Source organism: Lissotriton helveticus, chromosome 12, assembly GCF_964261635.1.
Source record: "Lissotriton helveticus chromosome 12, aLisHel1.1, whole genome shotgun sequence".
NCBI classification, from domain to species: Eukaryota; Metazoa; Chordata; class Amphibia; order Caudata; family Salamandridae; genus Lissotriton; species Lissotriton helveticus.
In genome coordinates this window covers 552,034,338-552,052,278 of record NC_136073.1, presented here as the reverse complement: position 1 = coordinate 552,052,278, position 17,941 = coordinate 552,034,338, and the positions used below count along the sequence as shown (strand labels likewise).

The following is a 17,941-nucleotide window of genomic DNA, read 5'->3' as shown; positions in this document are numbered from 1 at the left end:
TACTAAATTTCTTCAGCAAAATTGCACACAACTATAAACCAATTTCAATACTCATTGGTCATGTCAGTGGGTCATATTATTCCACAATCAAGTTTCAGCCACATCCGCTCTTGGCATGTATGCATTAAAACCAAATGGATGCCAGACAATCCTGAAAGCAGAACACCACGACATTTCCACTCAACTTCCTTTTTCGTTGTCAAAGAAAAGGGCTAGTGAAGGGAATTTAACCATGAAAACATGATCTGACATCATAAGCCAATAAAAATTAGTCAAGCATATCAGACATTTAAACACATATATGGGAACATTACATTTAGGTTATTTTAGATACTTACTTGTTTGTGCAAACTTTTCCAGTGCAATTAGTGCAAAAAGCATAACGGTCGGATGGGACTGAAAGTTCTAAAAGAAAACAAAAAAGCGGATTTTAAACCATATGTACATGGCGACATACATACATGCAATCAGAACTACATATGGTGTGTGTATGAATGTATCTACATCCTGCTCTGTCCATGCGGGTAGCTATATATATGGAAAGCACTATCCAACCAGTGAAAAAGAGAAATGTGGAACACATGCGAGCTATACAGAACCAGGATTCCACATACTCCCTTGCAAACATGTCAAAGAAACACACAGCAGCAACAGATAGCTATTAAAACTCTTCGGCACAAACTAGCTGAAAACAGGGTCAGGGTTGGAGACAGGACAACAGCCCTGAGATTCCTAGACTCAGGCTAGATGGAGTTAGAAACTCAGATCCCAGAGGGGCAGGACACCGACGGTACCTTTATAAGCAACATTTTCCGGAGAGTCACTCGGGTATTCGTTTTATGCTTTTTCCTTACTATTTAATGAAAATTAAACATGGCTTACCAGGTTTGACGTGCCACAGAAACTGTATCATTTAGCATTGCAGATGATGGGATAATGACATTGCATGGTACACTTTTGGATCTGTGATACGCTGTATTTAGTCCCTAGAGCAGGGATGTATGACGTTACTCCGCATACCGTTACAACTACCTACCATTACAACGCGACCATTACAACGCATACCATTACAACGCATAGCGCTTTGGGGTGCTGGATAGTGGTAAGTATAATTTACTATTCTAACTCCAGTCCCCGTGGACCCTAGGGAAGGTGTTGGATAGTAAATTATACCATTCCCTATCCTATAGCGCCCCCCAGCGCAATGCGTTGTAATGGTATGTGTTATAAAAGTCGCGTTGTAATGGTAGTGCGGAGTAACAAATGCGTTGTAACAGGTGCATACCCTAGAGCAGTGCTTGCTAAACCTTTTAGAACCACAACCCACTTTTTAGAACACAGGTTCGTAAAGGACCGATCTTTAATGTACATGAGGCGGGGCACATTTTTTTATGGGACTAAAGCAACGTGTAGTAGCGCATTGTCATTTACAGACTGCACCTTTGCTGTTAAAATGGCCACTAACTTTGCAAAGACACAGTTTTTCTGAGTAAACTTTATAGCGCACACACACGATGTCTGGAAATGGAGTCCCTGTGAATATTTATCATTTGTGCAATACCAATTAAAGTGTCTTGTTTTGTTCTGATCCCATTAAAATCTGTTTCCATCACACTACAGAATTACAAACCAATGTGCTTCAAAGGGGAAAACTTTGGCAAATAGGATACCCATTTCAATATGGATCGACTACAATTCCAACCTGTACAAGATGAAGACTGATGATATAGAGCAACAGCTCAGTACTCAATTGAATGATTTTATCTGGTCTTAATTGTGCAAATCAAATTCATGGATATATTACTAGATCAAAGGTTTCAGCTGCGATGGTTCCTGATTAAATTCTGATTTTATTACTGAAAAAGAACACAGTTCTGTGGGCAAAAACGTCGAGGCCGCTAGGCTCATTGCTTTGGTTCAGGCTCTATCCCGAATCACGGAAGGGGAGCATTATTATACCGTTTTGCAAATGGGGAAGTAAAAAATACTTGGAAGCCATCAGCAACTTGCTCTTTTGGATGCTGTTGGAAAGATTTGCCAGGAGTGTCTTGGATCAGTCTTAGGCCTATGAGGCAAATATTCCCACAGAGCAATCACGTTTAAGTCCCAATTATTAAGTTCTTGGCAGTATAGCAGACTATTTTAGATAAATCTGTAAAAACAAACTGTTTACACTGCTTTTGTGGATTGTTCAACCTTCTTCGATCAGGTGACCAGTCCTACACTATGACGTAAATTAGTATCACTTGGTATTTCGATTAATTTATTACGTTTAATCATTGTTCTTTACTCATCAACATTGGGTAAAGGCTTTCTGAGCAGAAACAAGCGCCTTTCACCATGCACTCAAACAAGTTACTTAACTTTGTTAAAGCTATTCCACAGGCATCGGATTAGATCCAGAAACTTTCCAGCAGTACCTCTGTGTGCTGGTAGATAGCACCACTCTGCTCCATAGGGACGCCATTCTGTTCTGGAAATTAATGAGAACTCAGGGTAGGAGTGGTATCAGCGGAAATGCAGATAGGAGTGCAGAGTTCCACTCGAGGCAGAACACCAATCGTGATCTGCTAAGGGTCGACAGTGGAGTTTATACACCCTGGCATTCAAAGAGCCTGCTATGTGGTTCACCGCTAAGAAGATACCCGGCAGTCCAGCCATGTCCAGAGGCGCAGAGCCTCTTGGAGCAAACCATTGGGGGGGGAGGAGGAGGGTGATGATGATGATGATGGCAGGTGCAGCTGGTGGAAAGGAAGAGTGGTGCATACTCTACCCTAACAAATTGTAGAACCCACCTGACCAATGCTATGACCTGTCAAGAATCATTAGATACTCCCACCCGGTGGCTTTGCTCCACTCCGGTCACACTAAAAGGGTTAGGTCAGCTGCGTGGGGGGAACTGGCCTGTTTAACTTGACTGTGGGTGTGGTGGGCACCACTGCCTCAACCACAAAACTGCTGGGCATCTTGTTGAGCTTTGATTGGCTGACCATACGGGATCCACTGACAAAATCGCGTTAGGGCGATACAGTGAAGAGGTGGGCAGATAAGTCCAGGGAGCCGGCCATGGTATTGCTCTCCTTGAACCTCTCTACAGCAGATCGTAATTGTCCCCAAAAAAGCAAGTCCAGTATAAGGGCATGTCCATAAGGAACAACTGGACACTGAAAAATGGCTGACCGCAGTCAAGCATGGCAGCGAATAGTAACACTAGTGCCAAAGGCCCGACCCACTGGAATCCATGGTGTCCAAGCTACAATGAATTGAGAATGCAGCTGCGTCACATCCTCCTATGTAGCCTGAGCAAGGGCAGGTTGGAGGTCTTCAGGAACCCCTGGGAGAACTTGAGACACCTAATACCAAAGGGCCTGGGAATAGTGCCAGAGGAGGCAGCTGGCATTCACTGTTCTAACAGCCAAGCTGGTGGATGAGAAAACGGTTTCCAAAAGTCTCCACCGGTTTGGACTCCTTATTGTGGAAGAGTAGTTGGAAATGCGTTTGGATTTGTCAGGCTTGGAGATGCCTGCACTATCAAGCTTTCAGGGCAGCTGCTGTGAAGATAAAATATTATATTTTAAAGCAGAGTTGCCCGGTGCAGGGCGGTGCCGTCTTGTGACCTGGTGGTTGAATGGGGGCCTAGGGCAAAGTTGGGCCCATACCCAAACAATGTACCTATTAGTGCTTCATTGAAAAGGAAAGAGGGGCTCAGTGGATGTTTGCCCTGGCAGGAAGACTTCTGTCAAGACATAGATCTTGACCTCCAAGGTGGTGAGCTAGAGATCAAGGACTTCTTTCACCCTACGCATCACCATAGCATAGAAGCTCTGTCCAGTGGCAGGACCAGGGGGTCGGCATCTGCGTCAACATTCCAGAAACCACAGTGGACCGTGACTCAGGAGTTGGAAGCAGAGCCACAGCTGGAGGTAGCCCGATGATGGACTTTAAGGGTCCAACTGCTGCCAAAGGCGAGCCCCCTGGCAAACTTCCAGATATTTGATATTTATTAGTTTTTATAAAGCGCGTCTATCGCTCCGGAAGGAGCATCTTGGCGCTGCGCAGAACAGAAGAAGCCAGCTGGGCGTGAAACAGGATCAGATGGCTGCGAGGACTGAAGAGTCGAGCTGAGAGAATATCCATGTCTTCAGGAGTTTCCTGAAGAGGCTTTCTGAGGGGGCGTGCCTGAGGTAGGAGGGGAGGCTATTCCATGCCTTTGCTGCTAGGAGCGAGAAAGTTTTTCCGCCCTTTGTTTTGAGCTTAAACCTGGGTATGGCGACCAGGTTGGCTCCTGATGACCTAAGGGAACGTGATGGAATATAGTGCGGGAAGCGCTTAATGAGATAGGAGGGGCCTGTGTTCTTGGTAGCTTTAAACACTGTGACAAGAAGTTTAAAAAGGATTCTTTTGGGGAGGGGCAGCCAGTGGAGAGTGTTAAGGGCTGCGGAGGCAGAAGACCTTCGGGGGAGTTTGAGGACGAGCCTAGCCGCTGCGTGCTGTACGCTCTGTAGCTTCTTAAGGGTAGACTTCTTTATGCCTGCCAGGAGACCGTTGCAATAGTCTAGCCTAGATAGAATCAGGGCAACGGCAACTGATTTCCTGGCAGAGATAGGGAGAAAGTCGAAGAATTTCTTAAGTTGTCTGATAAGGTTAAAACAGCATCCCGCCGTGATGCGCACATGATCGTCAAAACTGAGGGAAGAGTCGAATTGTACGCCCAGATTGCGGGCCGAGGAGACTGCACTGGGAGGAGCTTCCGAATGTTGAGGCCACCAATCTTTTGGGGAAAAACGGATGTCTTTGCCTAAGGGTATGATTTCGGTTTTGGCGCTATTGCACTTTAAATGGTTGTTTTTGAGCCAAGCAAATACTTGGGAGAGGCAATTCTGGAATCTCAAAGCGGCATCCGGTGTTTTTTTATCCAAGGTGACGACGAGTTGTGTGTCGTCGGCATAAGATGTTACTAGGAGGCCATGGGATTCAATCAGGGCGAGCAGTGGGGCCATGTAGATATTAAAAAAGAGGGGACTAAGGATAGACCCCTGAGGCACCCCTGATATAATGGTTCTTTCACCGGAGAGAAAGGGGCCAAGTGAGACGGTTTGGGACCTTTGGGAGAGGAATGACGTTATCCATTTTAGTGCAGTGCCTGTCACACCGATCTCGCGCATTCTGTAAATGAGGATGTCATGGGAGATGGTATCAAACGCGGCAGTCAAGTCGAGCAGGATGAGTACAGCGTGTTTCCCCTCATCCTGCAAGAACTTGATGGTGTCAGATAGCTCGATCAAGGCAGTTTCAGTGGAATGGCCAGGGCGGAAACCAGATTGTTGTGGGTGGAGGATGTGGTTATTTTCCACAAATGCTTTTAACTCCTCATGTACTATTTGCTCAGTGATTTTGCCTGGTACCGGGAGTAGGGAGATTGGGCGCATGTTGGAAAGGTCTGTGGGGGATTTATTTTGTTTTTTCATCAGCGGCTTAACAATGGCCTTCTTCCATTCTGCGGGCACGGTGCCTGAGCTGAGGGATTGGTTAACAATGGAATTGATGAGAGGGTTGACGGCCTCGATGAAAAGGTGGAGGATAGCAGGGGGGCATGAGTCTGTGGGGGCTCCTGATCGGCAAGACATAATGGCCTTCTGGGTTTGGAGCAAGGTCACTGTAGGAAAATTACCAAGCAGGGGCGAATTGGTAGTGGCAACTTGTGGGGGACCGGAAGCGGGGGGAAAATCCTGGCGAATATTATTAATTTTCTCAACGAAGAACTCGGCGATTTGGTCGCAGAGGGTTTGGGATGGGGGGATTTCCACTGTGAGGGCCTTGGGATGGGTGAAGGACTTGACAATGTTGAAAATCGTCTGTTGTTTCCGATTGGCTGATTCAATTGCTGCAGAAAAGAACTCCTTTTTTGCGTTTTTTATGAGAGACAGGTATTGTTTCCTCTGTTGGGTGTATCGGGCTCTGGAAGAAGGATCATAGGTTTTCCTCCACTCTCTTTCAAGAACCCTACACTTATGGTGACTATCGGTAAGGGTCTGGGTATACCAGGGGGCATTGGGTTTTCTTTTGTGAAGAGTAGATTTTAGGTGGGTTGAATTAGAATTGGCCAGAACAATTTGATTAATCTAGGTGTGAAAGTTTATGGAGTCTTGTGATACATCTCCAACAGTAGTGGGCAGGGGGGTGGGGAGCTGAGGGTGGAGTTTAATAGAATCCGCTACTTTCTTCCAGTTGGTCGAGTAGGTTGGGGGGGTGTTCTTGGTACTCGGTTGTGCTATGGGTTTTACCAGGACTGAGAAGGGTATAAAGCAATGGTCAGTCCAAATTTGTGGGATAGGGGGGGATACAGCAAGAGTGATAGAATTTGAGCAAATGCCATCTAGTGTGTGGCCAGCCTGGTGTGTGGGAGGGATGACTAATTGAGAGAGACCGAAGATGTCAAGGGATTGTAGGAAAGTGAGAGTGTGAGGGTCTACGCGGGATTCCAAATGAAGATTGAAGTCACCGAGAAGGGTGAAGTTGGGATAGTGGGACAGAAGGGATCCAAGGGTTTCATCCAAGGAATCTAGGAAGGGCGTAGCGTTACCAGGAGGGCAATAGACAAGGCCTCCAGAAAAGGAAGTAGAAGGGTTAATGTGGATTACAAAACCTATACTCTCACAGTCCTTGAGGGTGGCCAGGTCAAATGTGTGGCACCTCAGGGATTTTCTAATTATGATAGCTAACCCGCCTCCCCTGCCAGCTGGTCTATCCCGTCTGTAGATGGTAAAGTCAGGGGGAAGGGCAATTGCCAGATCTGGGTTAGATGAGTCATGGAGCCAGGACTCGGTGATAAACAGGGCCTCGAGGTCATGAAAAAGTACAAGGTCATGGATGTCTTGTGCGTGGCATGCTAAAGATCTTGCATTAATAAGATGGAGTCTCTCAGATCCGTGGGGCCCAAAGGCACACCAGAAGGTGTCACAAGGATACAAAACGTTAGAGCATGGCCTCACGGAGCTCTTCAATTTGTTTTGGAAGGACAGTTTGCCCCAGGAACTGAGGTTGTGTGGGCAGGACAGGATCTGACGTCGATCGATTTCGGGAGGGAGGCCAATATTTATGGTATCGATCTCACAACTTCTTAGGAGAATGTGAGCGGTGGGAAGGGATGAGTCCAGCTCAGATCTTCAACCTAACTGACAATTTGATTGAGGCATAGACAGACTTCTGGAACTACTCCTGCAACTTCTGGATCAGGGCTGGTACTGAACTTCTGTTTTGGACCGGTCTTGTTGCAGAGTCTTTTGGTGCCTGTCAATGTGCAGTTTTCCCTGACGGTCTTGTATGGCCTTCGGGTTCATCGATACACAATCACTGCAAGTTGTAGAGTTCTGACTCGATCCCAGGTACCACAGGCAAATCGGATGAGGATGTAAATGTACAGGAATTTATATAGCGCAAATCACCGAGCAGTTTCTAAGCGCTTGCTTAGGGAACCCGTCCTGGTATTCCCCTGTGAGATAACCCCGGCAGGGTATCCGCAAGGTGAAAGCCAGGCAACCCGCCGCGAGGGGCCGTTGTGGAGATTAAGCAAGCTATTGCCCAGAGTGTGAACCCGTGAATCGAGTAGGCACCGGAGCGAGAATTGTCGAGTCCATGGACATTTTAGGACTTAAGACCCCGCCAAGCCGGGAATTGAACCCTGGTCCCGGGCTGACCTCTGCTTCCAGGCCTGCCTCCTCTAACCAGTGAGCCACACTTCTCCACAGGATCAGTCACAGTCATTTGCTTGCAACAGACTTTACAGGGTTTAAACCCTGTAATTTAGGAGGATTACATTTCCCTTGCACACTGAAAATTTTGGCTGAGTTAAGAGGCTCCAAGTAGCTCCAGGTCCACGTCAGGTGGCGCAAAAAGAACGGAACTGACAACAGCACACTGGACTGGCACCTATTTAGGCTCTGCACATCATTGCCAGAACAGAATGGCAACAGTGCTGAGCAGCACAGCCCCACCTACTGGTGTGCAGAAGTACTGCTGAAAACTTTCTGGATCCAGTCTGACCTCTGGGGAATATTCAAAACGTGGGGAATCTGTGGCTAGAAGTCCCTTATAGAAACACATAACGGCCTAAACAGGGATGTTTGTAGGCACCACTTTTGTTTTCCCTCTATATATCAATGTTTGCTAGTGAAATATTAGCACCAAAACTGGGATTTAAATCTTTTTACACCAATGTATGTGGACGATGGGATTTCATTTGACTTAACTTCTCTAGGTTCAACCTTTTGGTGGAAGGAAAACAGTAATATCATAATTGGTACTTGGGACATGAAAAACTAGAGATTGTGAAACACAATGTTTATTTTGGGAAACAGAAATTTAGGTTATAGGTTGCATTTTACTAAATTGGGGGGAAAAAAGGAGTTGCATACTAACTATTAAATGCAAGTTTATAAAATAAACATTTTGCCCACTTTAAGTTATGCTGCAGAACATACACCATGATCTAGATCTTTTTAAAATGTATAGGAGGTGGAATATTTGTAGCCTCAGCACAGCTAACCTAGTACAATTAGATTAGAGCTTGGACTCCCTAGCACCTATGTTCAAGCATTATCAAATATAATTAATTGGGGATAAGCTTCTTCTTCTTGCAGTGGCACCATCCTTAAGAGCTCTCCTCCGTGAGGATTTAGCTAAGGGATCAGTTACTCAAATGACCTTTTTAATAACCTAAAATTTGTGCTAGAAAATCTTAAATGTAATGTGGAATTTGCCATTTTTTTTTAAAACTCTAACTACCTATATACGGTTTTCCCAGGATATTTAACACTGCGTTAATGTAAAAACGTATAAAAGTTCAGCTTCTGTTATCTTGTTTAGTCAGGTTTAACCATATCAGCTCTACCACATTTCTCACAATGTAAGCCCCTGATAATGATTATCCAAATCAGTATTCTTCCCCTCAAGATCTATACTGGGAGATGGAACAGTCACTATAAGGAATTGTTACCTGTAATTATGGTCAGGGGGGACCTCAAAGTAGGTTTCATGTGTTACATCTTTGCCTAACGTTAAGGGATGTCCAAAGCAAGTAAATTAAATCCATTAATGAATGAGTACATTCAACTTCAAACTCATGAATTAACTTCCCTTAATAATTATGCATCCTCCAAATGTACAAGTGTGCTTCATTGTATTCAATGTTTTTATGAGTTTTTTGCCAATATTTTAAAAGTTGTCTTAATTTGACTATTTTTAGCCAGTGTTTTATTGTATGCTGGAAGGAAGTCTAAAATATTGTTTTTATTGGACATTAATTTGTACTAATCAAACTATATTGTTGGCCTCTGTTGAGTTCTATATCAATTTGAAATACACTAAACTATCTAAACAAAAATATTGCACTTGTTAATCCCTTTTATAAAAAATTCGAAATATGCACTTCGCAAATGTATGTCATTTCTTCATAGATATACACACACACCACCTTTCATTCTTTTACATAACTGATTTATTGAATCTGATATATTTTTTCGAATCTATATGGTACTTTTTTTTAATATCAATAAAAAAAGACTGAAAAAGGAGCGCATGGTCTGCTTTTCTTCATATTGCTGCTACTTCTATTAAACATCTAATTTGTATGAACACAGGAACACAAACAAAGTCAACATGTAAGATTTTTCCATGCACTCTAAATACCTTATTGTTGGTACAGAGCTATCAATGGACAGATCAATGCATTATATGAGTCATAGTCTTGTTTTGGTACAATTCCACAAATGCAATGAGTTACAATTTGCAAAAAGAATGTCTAGGTCTGAATAATTCAAACATGGTTTGCTTGAAGGAATTTGGCACACCAGAGTATTACATTTTGGTATTAAAACCACAAAAGGTATTGAACTGCACTGCTGTAATGTACCATTATATTTAAGACTTTAGGGATGAAACACAAATGGAAGGAGAAGTGGAGCATAACCTACAAGTGCTGATCCAATATAAGGCACAGAAGGGATGGAATCGGATACGGAAATATGCAGTATTCCAAAAGAATTGATTTCCTGAAGACAACAAGCGTCGGCTAGGCATTGTTCCCACATTCCTCTATTAATAAAGTGATTCTCTCAACAAAACAGCTGAAAAGTAAGTGGTCATATAACCTACATGAACTTCCCCAGTATCTTTGCATAATCTATTTGTTCGTTCAAAAGGATATCCATTGTCCTATGTGCCTGCTTGTGTGCTTTCTGCCTACCTTTCTGATCTGTCTCAGCCTACACTCAAGTACACAAGCTTCCCTTTCTCCGCTCAGAATTTATCCCAACAGTCAGTCATGATCCTGGACAGTCACAACAGGATTCAAAACACTGTCAGCTCTCGCCCCTTCATTTCAACCTCTTCAACTCTCCTGCTTACGAGCAAATAACCAGGCAGCAAGGTCTGCCACTCCATTTAGAAGACTATCATTCCATTCATAAAGTTGTATTTCTCATTCTAGCTCATTTACATTCTCACATCATCTGTAGGACTTTGAGGTGAAAAAACAGTGTCAGCTCAATACTCCTCTGAAATGGATCACTGTCTTTGTAACTGCTCTCAACGAGTTCTAACTACCACCCGCCCCCTTCCATTTCTTTTCCACAACATTTCAGTAGGTGCCCCTCAGGAGTTACCTCACAAAGACCCTCTTTGATATACATGGTGCTCTTCCGACACATCTATACAGATGTTCTTGGTCTCTATGTGAATGACACCCAAATCATTTTGTGCATAGAGAATCCTTAAGTATCTGTTCTCGGTAGTTGACTGAATGACCACCAATCAACTCAAAACAAACAGATAAAACAGAAATTATTTTTTGGGGAAAGCTGATAGTGCAAACTGAAGTGGATTTCCCTTCCACCTCAGTCACAGGTGTGCAGAATGTGGGTGTCCCTCTCTTTTTCCACCCAGGTAACCTAGATCTCTTATTCCTGCTTCCATCGTCTTTGTCTGCTGAAGGAAAGGATTCCTGGTTTTCCTTTTTAATCTAGTCATCTTGCAGTAGTCCAAACTTGCTAGAAGGACAGACTGGAATGCACCTCTCTACATCTTAGCTTACCTCTGCATCTTATTCGTAGTCAGACATGCGGCTGCCAGACTTATATTCAACCTCCCTAAACCCTATTACATTTATCTAGCTCTTCCCAAACTTTATTGGTTCCCTGTTCCTGCCTCATCCAATTTAAAGCAGTTTTCTTTATTCACAAAGCCTTCCACAAACCTGCCCCTCCCTTCCTACAAAACAAATTCTTTCCCTACCACCGTTACAGCATCCTTTGTCCGGTTTTCTAACCAGTCCCAAGCTCTATCTCTCTTGGATAGGTCGGCCGGCCCTTTTGTCTTGCCCCCAAAAACCTGGAACTCTTTCGCTTTCATTATGGCTGATTGATCATCATCTTGCCTTTCATAATGCCCTTAAAACCCATCCCTTCACATCCTAGATCCCTTTCTTCTTTAATACCAGTTGTCGTCCTAGTAGCGTCAGGATAGTTTGCTAGGGGACAGTGCCCTCTACAAGTACCGACATATTCAGAATGAAATAGAGTGCGGTACACACAACAATCGCAGTGTAAAAAGTCTACTGATGTGTCTGTGCCCGAAAATAAGTAACTTGCTCTTCTGATGGATACTTCTAATCACAGATCGCTCATTGTAATATATACCATAGAGGCACCTACTAAAAGAAGATGAGTGGGTTCGAACCAAAAAGCTTTGCAGGCATGAGAAGGCAAAATGGCCCTCCGATTGGAACCGGACTGTTCAAGTAGTAGTGTTTAAAGAACATGTGCACCAGTGCCCATTTTGCAGTCTTGCAGATGCCCAGAACTGCCAGCCCACACCACCAATGAGTCATAGCGGCATTGTCCCTAGTGGAATGAACTCATAGGCCTTCAGGTCAGGGGTTATTTCTTGTCCAGAATAGGGCAGATGTTAATGCAGAGGACTATCCATCTTGGCAAAGTCCTTTTCCGCTCCACGTTTCCCTTTCTTTGTGACAGAAAATCCAAAAAGAGTTGATAATCCGCACAATGGTCCATTCGGCCGTCAATGTTAAAGCTCAATGTTCTTATAGGGTCAAGCTAATGGAGTTGATTGTCCTTCAAAGGACACGGTGGAGTGAAAAATATTGGTTGAGGGATGGATTAGCCAACCTGAAAAGGTGTTGCAACTCTGGGCAAAAAGGCCTCCCGGGTGCTCAGCACGAACTTGCTTGAAATGTAGGTGGTGTAGGGCAGGTTCACGGTGTGTGCCAGCAGTTCAGTCATGAAGCATACAGACGTGATGGCAATTAGAAAGACTGGAGCATCAGAAGTCGCAGTGAGCAACTATGCATTGGCTCAAAAGTAGTGCACATAAAAAATGCCAACATAAGTTCAAGTCCTATTGGGGCATGAGAAGGAAAATGCTACTTACCAGTATGCATCTGTTCTTGGCATGTAGAGCTGCAGAGTTACACACTGTGCATAGATCGCCACCTAGTGTTGGGCCCAGATGTTTGCAGTTTGTTTTTTGTCCTGAAAAAGTCTTTGGAAGTCACAGGATGGGTGACTCCTCCTTTGGATCATATTGCGCATGGGCATCGGCTCCATCCTCAGATTGTTTTTCGCCATTAGGGAAATAATGGAGCTTTGCAAGAAAAGGAATAATGTCCATGTAAGCAGAATCTAATTAAGATAATACTGGAACAGATCAAGGCAGCCGGGGAGGCGGGTGGGCGTGTGTAACTCTGCAGCTCTACATGCCAAGAACAGATGCATACTGGTAAGTAGCATTTTCTGTTCAAGGCATATGAGCTGCAGATTACACACTGTGCATAGATTATATAGCAGTACCCACATTTAGCAGCGACTACCCGTATCTGTTGCAGTAGTTTGAAACAGTGTTTTAAGTACAGCCTGGCCCACAGTAGCTTGTTGTTTAGTTTGCACATCTACACAATAGTGTTTTGTGAAAGTGTGCGTTGTAGACCATGTAGCTGCTTTGCATATGTCATCTAAGGGAATGTTCCCTAAAAATGCTATTGAAGGCCCTATATTTCTTGTAGAATGGGCTTTATGAGAAACAGATAGCGTACGTTTAGCTTTGTGGTAACAAATCTGTATGCATTTGACAATCCACCTAGCTATCCCCGATTTTGAGATAGGGTTGCTTTTGTGTGGTGGTGAAAAGGACACAAAAAGTTGTTTTCTTTTGCGAAAAGGTTGTGTTCTTTCAATATAGTAAAGTAATGCTCTTTTTACATCTAAGGTATGAAGAACTCTTTCTGCGACTGTTTGTGGCTGCGAGAAGAATACAGGCAGCTCTACAGATTGATTGAGATGAAAGGGTGAAATGACTTTTGGAAGGAATTTAGGATTGGTTCGTAGAACAACTTTATTGTGGTGCATTTGCAGAAAGGGTTCTTGAATGGTGAATGCTTGTATCTCCCTAACTCTTTTGAGAGAAGTAATAGCTACTAGGAAAGCAACTTTCCAAGTTAAGAATTACAGTTCACATTTATGTAAAGGTTCAAATGCAGGTCCCATTAACCTTGTAAGAACAATGTTCAAATTCCACACTGGTGAAGGTGGTGTTCTGGGTGGAATTATTGTTTTGAGGCCCTCCATACAAGCCTTTATGGCAGGTACTCTAAAAAGTTATAGATGTGGTCTATTTTGTAGGTATGCTGCAATGGCAGCAAGATGCAGCCTAATAGACGTGTACGCCAAGTTACATTTTTGGAGGTGTAGTAAGCAAAGTTCCCTCCAATTTTTTCCTCTGTGCGCGGCAGTGGAGGGTCTCTGTGTGCTGCAACCATGGCTCTGTGCGCCAGGAACCAAACCTCGCATGTCTGCGGTGCCAAATGGCACTCAAAACGTTTACTTTAAAAAGTGAAAAGATGGTGCATTTACACACATACAGCGCCACAATAAGGGTCTTAAGGGCCTCTGTGCCATTAGTTTTTTGTGCCCGTCTGCCCTCTGTTCTCCTCGTTTTTTGTGCCCTTCTGCCCTCTGTTCCACTCGTTTTTTGTTCCTTTCTGCCCCCGTGCCACTCGATTTTTGTGCCTTTCTGCCCCCGTGCCACTCGTTTTTTGTCCCCTTCTGCCCTCTGTTCCACTTGTTTTTTGTTCCTTTCTGCCTTCTGTGCCACTCGTTTTTGGTGCCTTTCTGCCATCTGTTCCACTCGTTTTTTGTGCCTTTCTGCCATCTGTTCCACTCATTTTTTGTGCCTTTCTGCCCTCTGTTCCACTCGTTTTTTGTGCCAGTCTGCCCTCTGTGCCACTCGTTTTTGTGCCCCTTTTGCCTTCTGTTCCACTCGTTTTTCGTGCCTTTCTGCCCTCTGTTCCACTCGTTTTGTGTGCCTTTCTGCCCTCTGTTCCACTCGTTTTTTGTGCCCTTCTGCCCTCTGTTTCACTCATTTTTGTGCCTTTCTATCTTGTGTTCCACTTGTTTTTTGTGCCTTTCTGCCCTCTGTGCCACTTGTTTTTTCCTTGTTTTTGTGCCCCTTTTGCCTTCTGTTCAGCTCGTTTTCCCAGCCGCTATGCCCCCTGCGGCCCGCCCCCTGACTGCCCACTGTGGCATTCGGTTTAAGTATTGCTGGTAATCAGAGCCCCTTCACGGGCTCCGATTAACAACAATACTTAAACAAAAGGCCGCAGTCTGCCCCACGCTTTACTAACAAAAGCGTAGAGACAGTTTCCAAACACAGCGTGTGCTAAAGTACGTGCTGTGTTTGGAAACTGACTACGCTTTTGTTAGTAAAGCGCGGGGCAGACTGTGGCCTTTTGATAAAGTATTGTTGTTAATCGGAGCCCGTGAAGGGGCTCTGATTAACCGCAATACTTAAACAAAAGGCCACAGTCTGCCCCGCGCTCACACATAGCCACAAGCCCCACCAGCCCCCCGCCTCCTTACCTGAACTCCTCACGACCGCTCCACCGCCCCCGCAAGGAAAAGTGCCTCATGTTCGCGCCGCTCGCTTCTTTAAAGCGGCCGGCGGCGCGACTCTCTCGCGCGACGTCCTATGTGCGCGCTCCAAGCGAGGCGGTGCGCGCTGACATCAGGGGAGGTGCGCGCGCCCTAGAGGGAACGGTGGTAGTAAGTATCCTGTGATGTGTTGAATAGACACATCTAAAGGATTGGTATGGTTGTTTTGACAGTATATTACACAACGTTTCCACTTGGCTGCATAACATGCCCTAGTGGTGGGACGTCTAGCTTCTTTAATAACGTTCATACATTCAGGAGGAAGGTAAGGTAACCAAACTATGACCTCAGGAGCCAGATTGTCAGGTTGAGCTGAACTGGGTCCAGGTGTCTGATCTCTCCATGGTTCTGGGTGATTAAGCGTGGAGACAGGTATAGCTTTTGGTGCGGTACCACAGAAAGATGCAGCAGTGTGGTGTACCATGGTTGTCTGGCCCAAGTTGGAGCTACCAGAAGGAGTGTGAGGGTATGTTATTGTAGTTTGTGTATCACTAATGGAAGTATTGGGAGAGGTGGAAAAGCGTACGCAAATTTGCCAGACCAGTTCATCCATATCGCATTGCCTTTCGACAGAGGGTGTGGATATCTGGCGGCGAAGCTTGGGCATTTCGCGTTTTCGCGGGTAGTGAAGAGGTCTATCGGAGGTTGCCCCCACATCTGAAAGAATGGTTGAAGAACTTGTGGATGAAGTTCCCACTCGTGAATCTGTTGCGTTTGACGGCTTAACAGATCCGCTATGGATATTTGTACTCCTGGAACATGTTGGGCCAAGAGAAAAATCTTTAGTGGTATAGCCCATCTCCATATCTGCTGCGCTAACTGAGAGAGTTGCAGAGAGTGTGTTCCCCCGGTTTGATTATGTAATACAAAGCTGTCATGTTGTCTGTGCGGACTAAGACCGCTTTGCCTGATATTTGCTTTTGGAATGCTTTTAGGGCTAGAAATATGGCTAGTAACTCCAGGTGATTGATGTGGAGTAACTTTTGTTGCAGTGTCCACCTGCCCTGCATGGTGTGCTGCAGTAGGTGAGCTCCCCAGCCAAAGAGCGATGCGTCCGTTGTTAGGACTATTTGATGGACTGGCTCTAGAAACGGACGGCCCTTGGAAAGGTTTTTGGTGTTCCACCATTGCCGAGAGCGGTTAGTTTGACCGTCTACCAACACTAGGTCTGTCAATTGACCTTGAGCCTGGTTCCATTGTCATGCTAAGCACTCTTGAATAGGACGCATTTGTAGACTTGCATGAGGTACTATGAATATGCAAGAGGCCATCATCCCTATGAGTTGCATGAACACTCGAGACGGAAGAGAGTGTTGCGTTTGGAATTTTGTTAGTAGGGCTTGCATATTTGTTATCTTGGCAGGACACGGATAAGCAAGCGCTGGTGAGGTGTTTATTGTGGCACCGAGATATTGTTGTGCGTGGGACGGTTGTAGGTGAGACTTGGTGTGGTATATTGTGAACCCCAAGTCGTGGAGTAATTGGATGGTGGTGTGAGTGTGTTGTACACACTGACTGCGTGAGCTGGCTTTTATGAGCCAGTCGTCTAGATATGGGAAGACATGAATGTGCTGTCTTCGTAGGTGTGCTGCTACAACTGCTAGGCACTTGGTAAACACTCTTGGTGCTGTTGTGACACCGAATGGGAGTACTTTGAATGGATAGTGCTGACCGTCTAGTACATATCTGAGATACTTTCTGTGAGCTGTGTGAATAGGAATGTGGAAATAGGCGTCCTTGAGATCTAGGGTAGCAAGGAAGACGTTTTGTAACATAAGAGGAAGGACCTGCTGAAGTGTGACTATGTGGAAGTGGTCTGATTGTATGTACAGGTTTAGTGGCCTGAGGTCTAGAATAGGCCTGAGAGAGACGTCCTTTTTTGGGATAAGAAAGTACAGGGAGTAAACTCCGTTGTTTTGTTGATGCAATGGAACTAATTCTATTGCGCTTTTTCGTAGGAGAGATGTTACCTCTTTTCTTAGTAGAACTAGATGTTCTTGTGACATTGGTCGCTGTTTGGGTGGTATGTTTGTGGGGGGGGGGGGGATAGCTGTTAGTTCTAGACAGTAACCTGACTGAATTATTTGTCACACCCACCTGTTTGATGTGATGTTGATCCAGGCAGGAAAGAATTGTTGTAGTCTTCCCCCAACTGGAGTGGAATGTGGTGGGTGAAGTGGGGGAAAGTCATTGGGCGGGGGTGGAGGCAGAGCTGGAGTTATTAGTTTTGCCTCTGCCTTTGTTGTTGTTACCCCTGTAACCTCCTCTTTGGTAGACTCTGCCATAGGTGGATTAAGTAGAGGCTTTGTAAGAGGTAGAGGGAGTATCTGAGGAGTATCCCCTGTTGGTGTTTCTGTAAGATGAGAGACGAAAAGAAAGTCTGGGAGCTTGCGACTGCAAGGCTCCCATAGATTTAGCGGTGTCCGTATCTTTTTTCATTTTTTCAAGGGATACGTCCACATTAGGCCCAAATAAGTGTTGCTCATCAAAGGGTTGGTTGAGGATGGCACTTTGTACTTCAGGTTTAAACCCTGCAATGCGTAGCCAAGTAGGTTTGTGTAAGAGACACTGGTAATTGCCTTTGAGGCAGTATCGCTGCATCTAGAGCACAGCGAATAGAGGTATTTGTGATGTTTTTACCCTCTTGTATAAGCTCATTTGCCCTATTTTGGTATTTATCTGGAAGGTGCTGCATTATGGATTCTAATTTATCATAATGTGCCCTATTGTATCTTGCAAGTAATGCCCGAGTATTGGCAATACGCCAAATGTTTGCAGCCTATGACGCTGTTCTTTTACCTGATGAGTCAAGGAGCTTAGACTCTTTATCTGATGCGGGGAGCCTCATCTGAGGTTTGTGAATTTGCTCTCTTGCATGCATTGGAGACTACAAGGGAGTCTAATGGTGCAGGTACTTTAATGTATGCTGGATCATAAGGGGC

The 17,941-nt window shown here is 44.8% G+C and overlaps 1 protein-coding gene across 1 annotated transcript in view; it reads right to left on the bottom strand.

Annotated features, from left to right (window-relative positions):
- Positions 1-17,941, bottom strand: part of RSPRY1 (ring finger and SPRY domain containing 1) — a 220,759-nt gene that overhangs the window by 109,482 nt on the left and 93,336 nt on the right. The window contains exon 7 of the mRNA XM_078670430.1: positions 339-405. Coding sequence (XP_078526556.1) covers positions 339-405 — 67 coding nt within the window. The remainder of the gene's footprint in view (positions 1-338; positions 406-17,941) is intronic.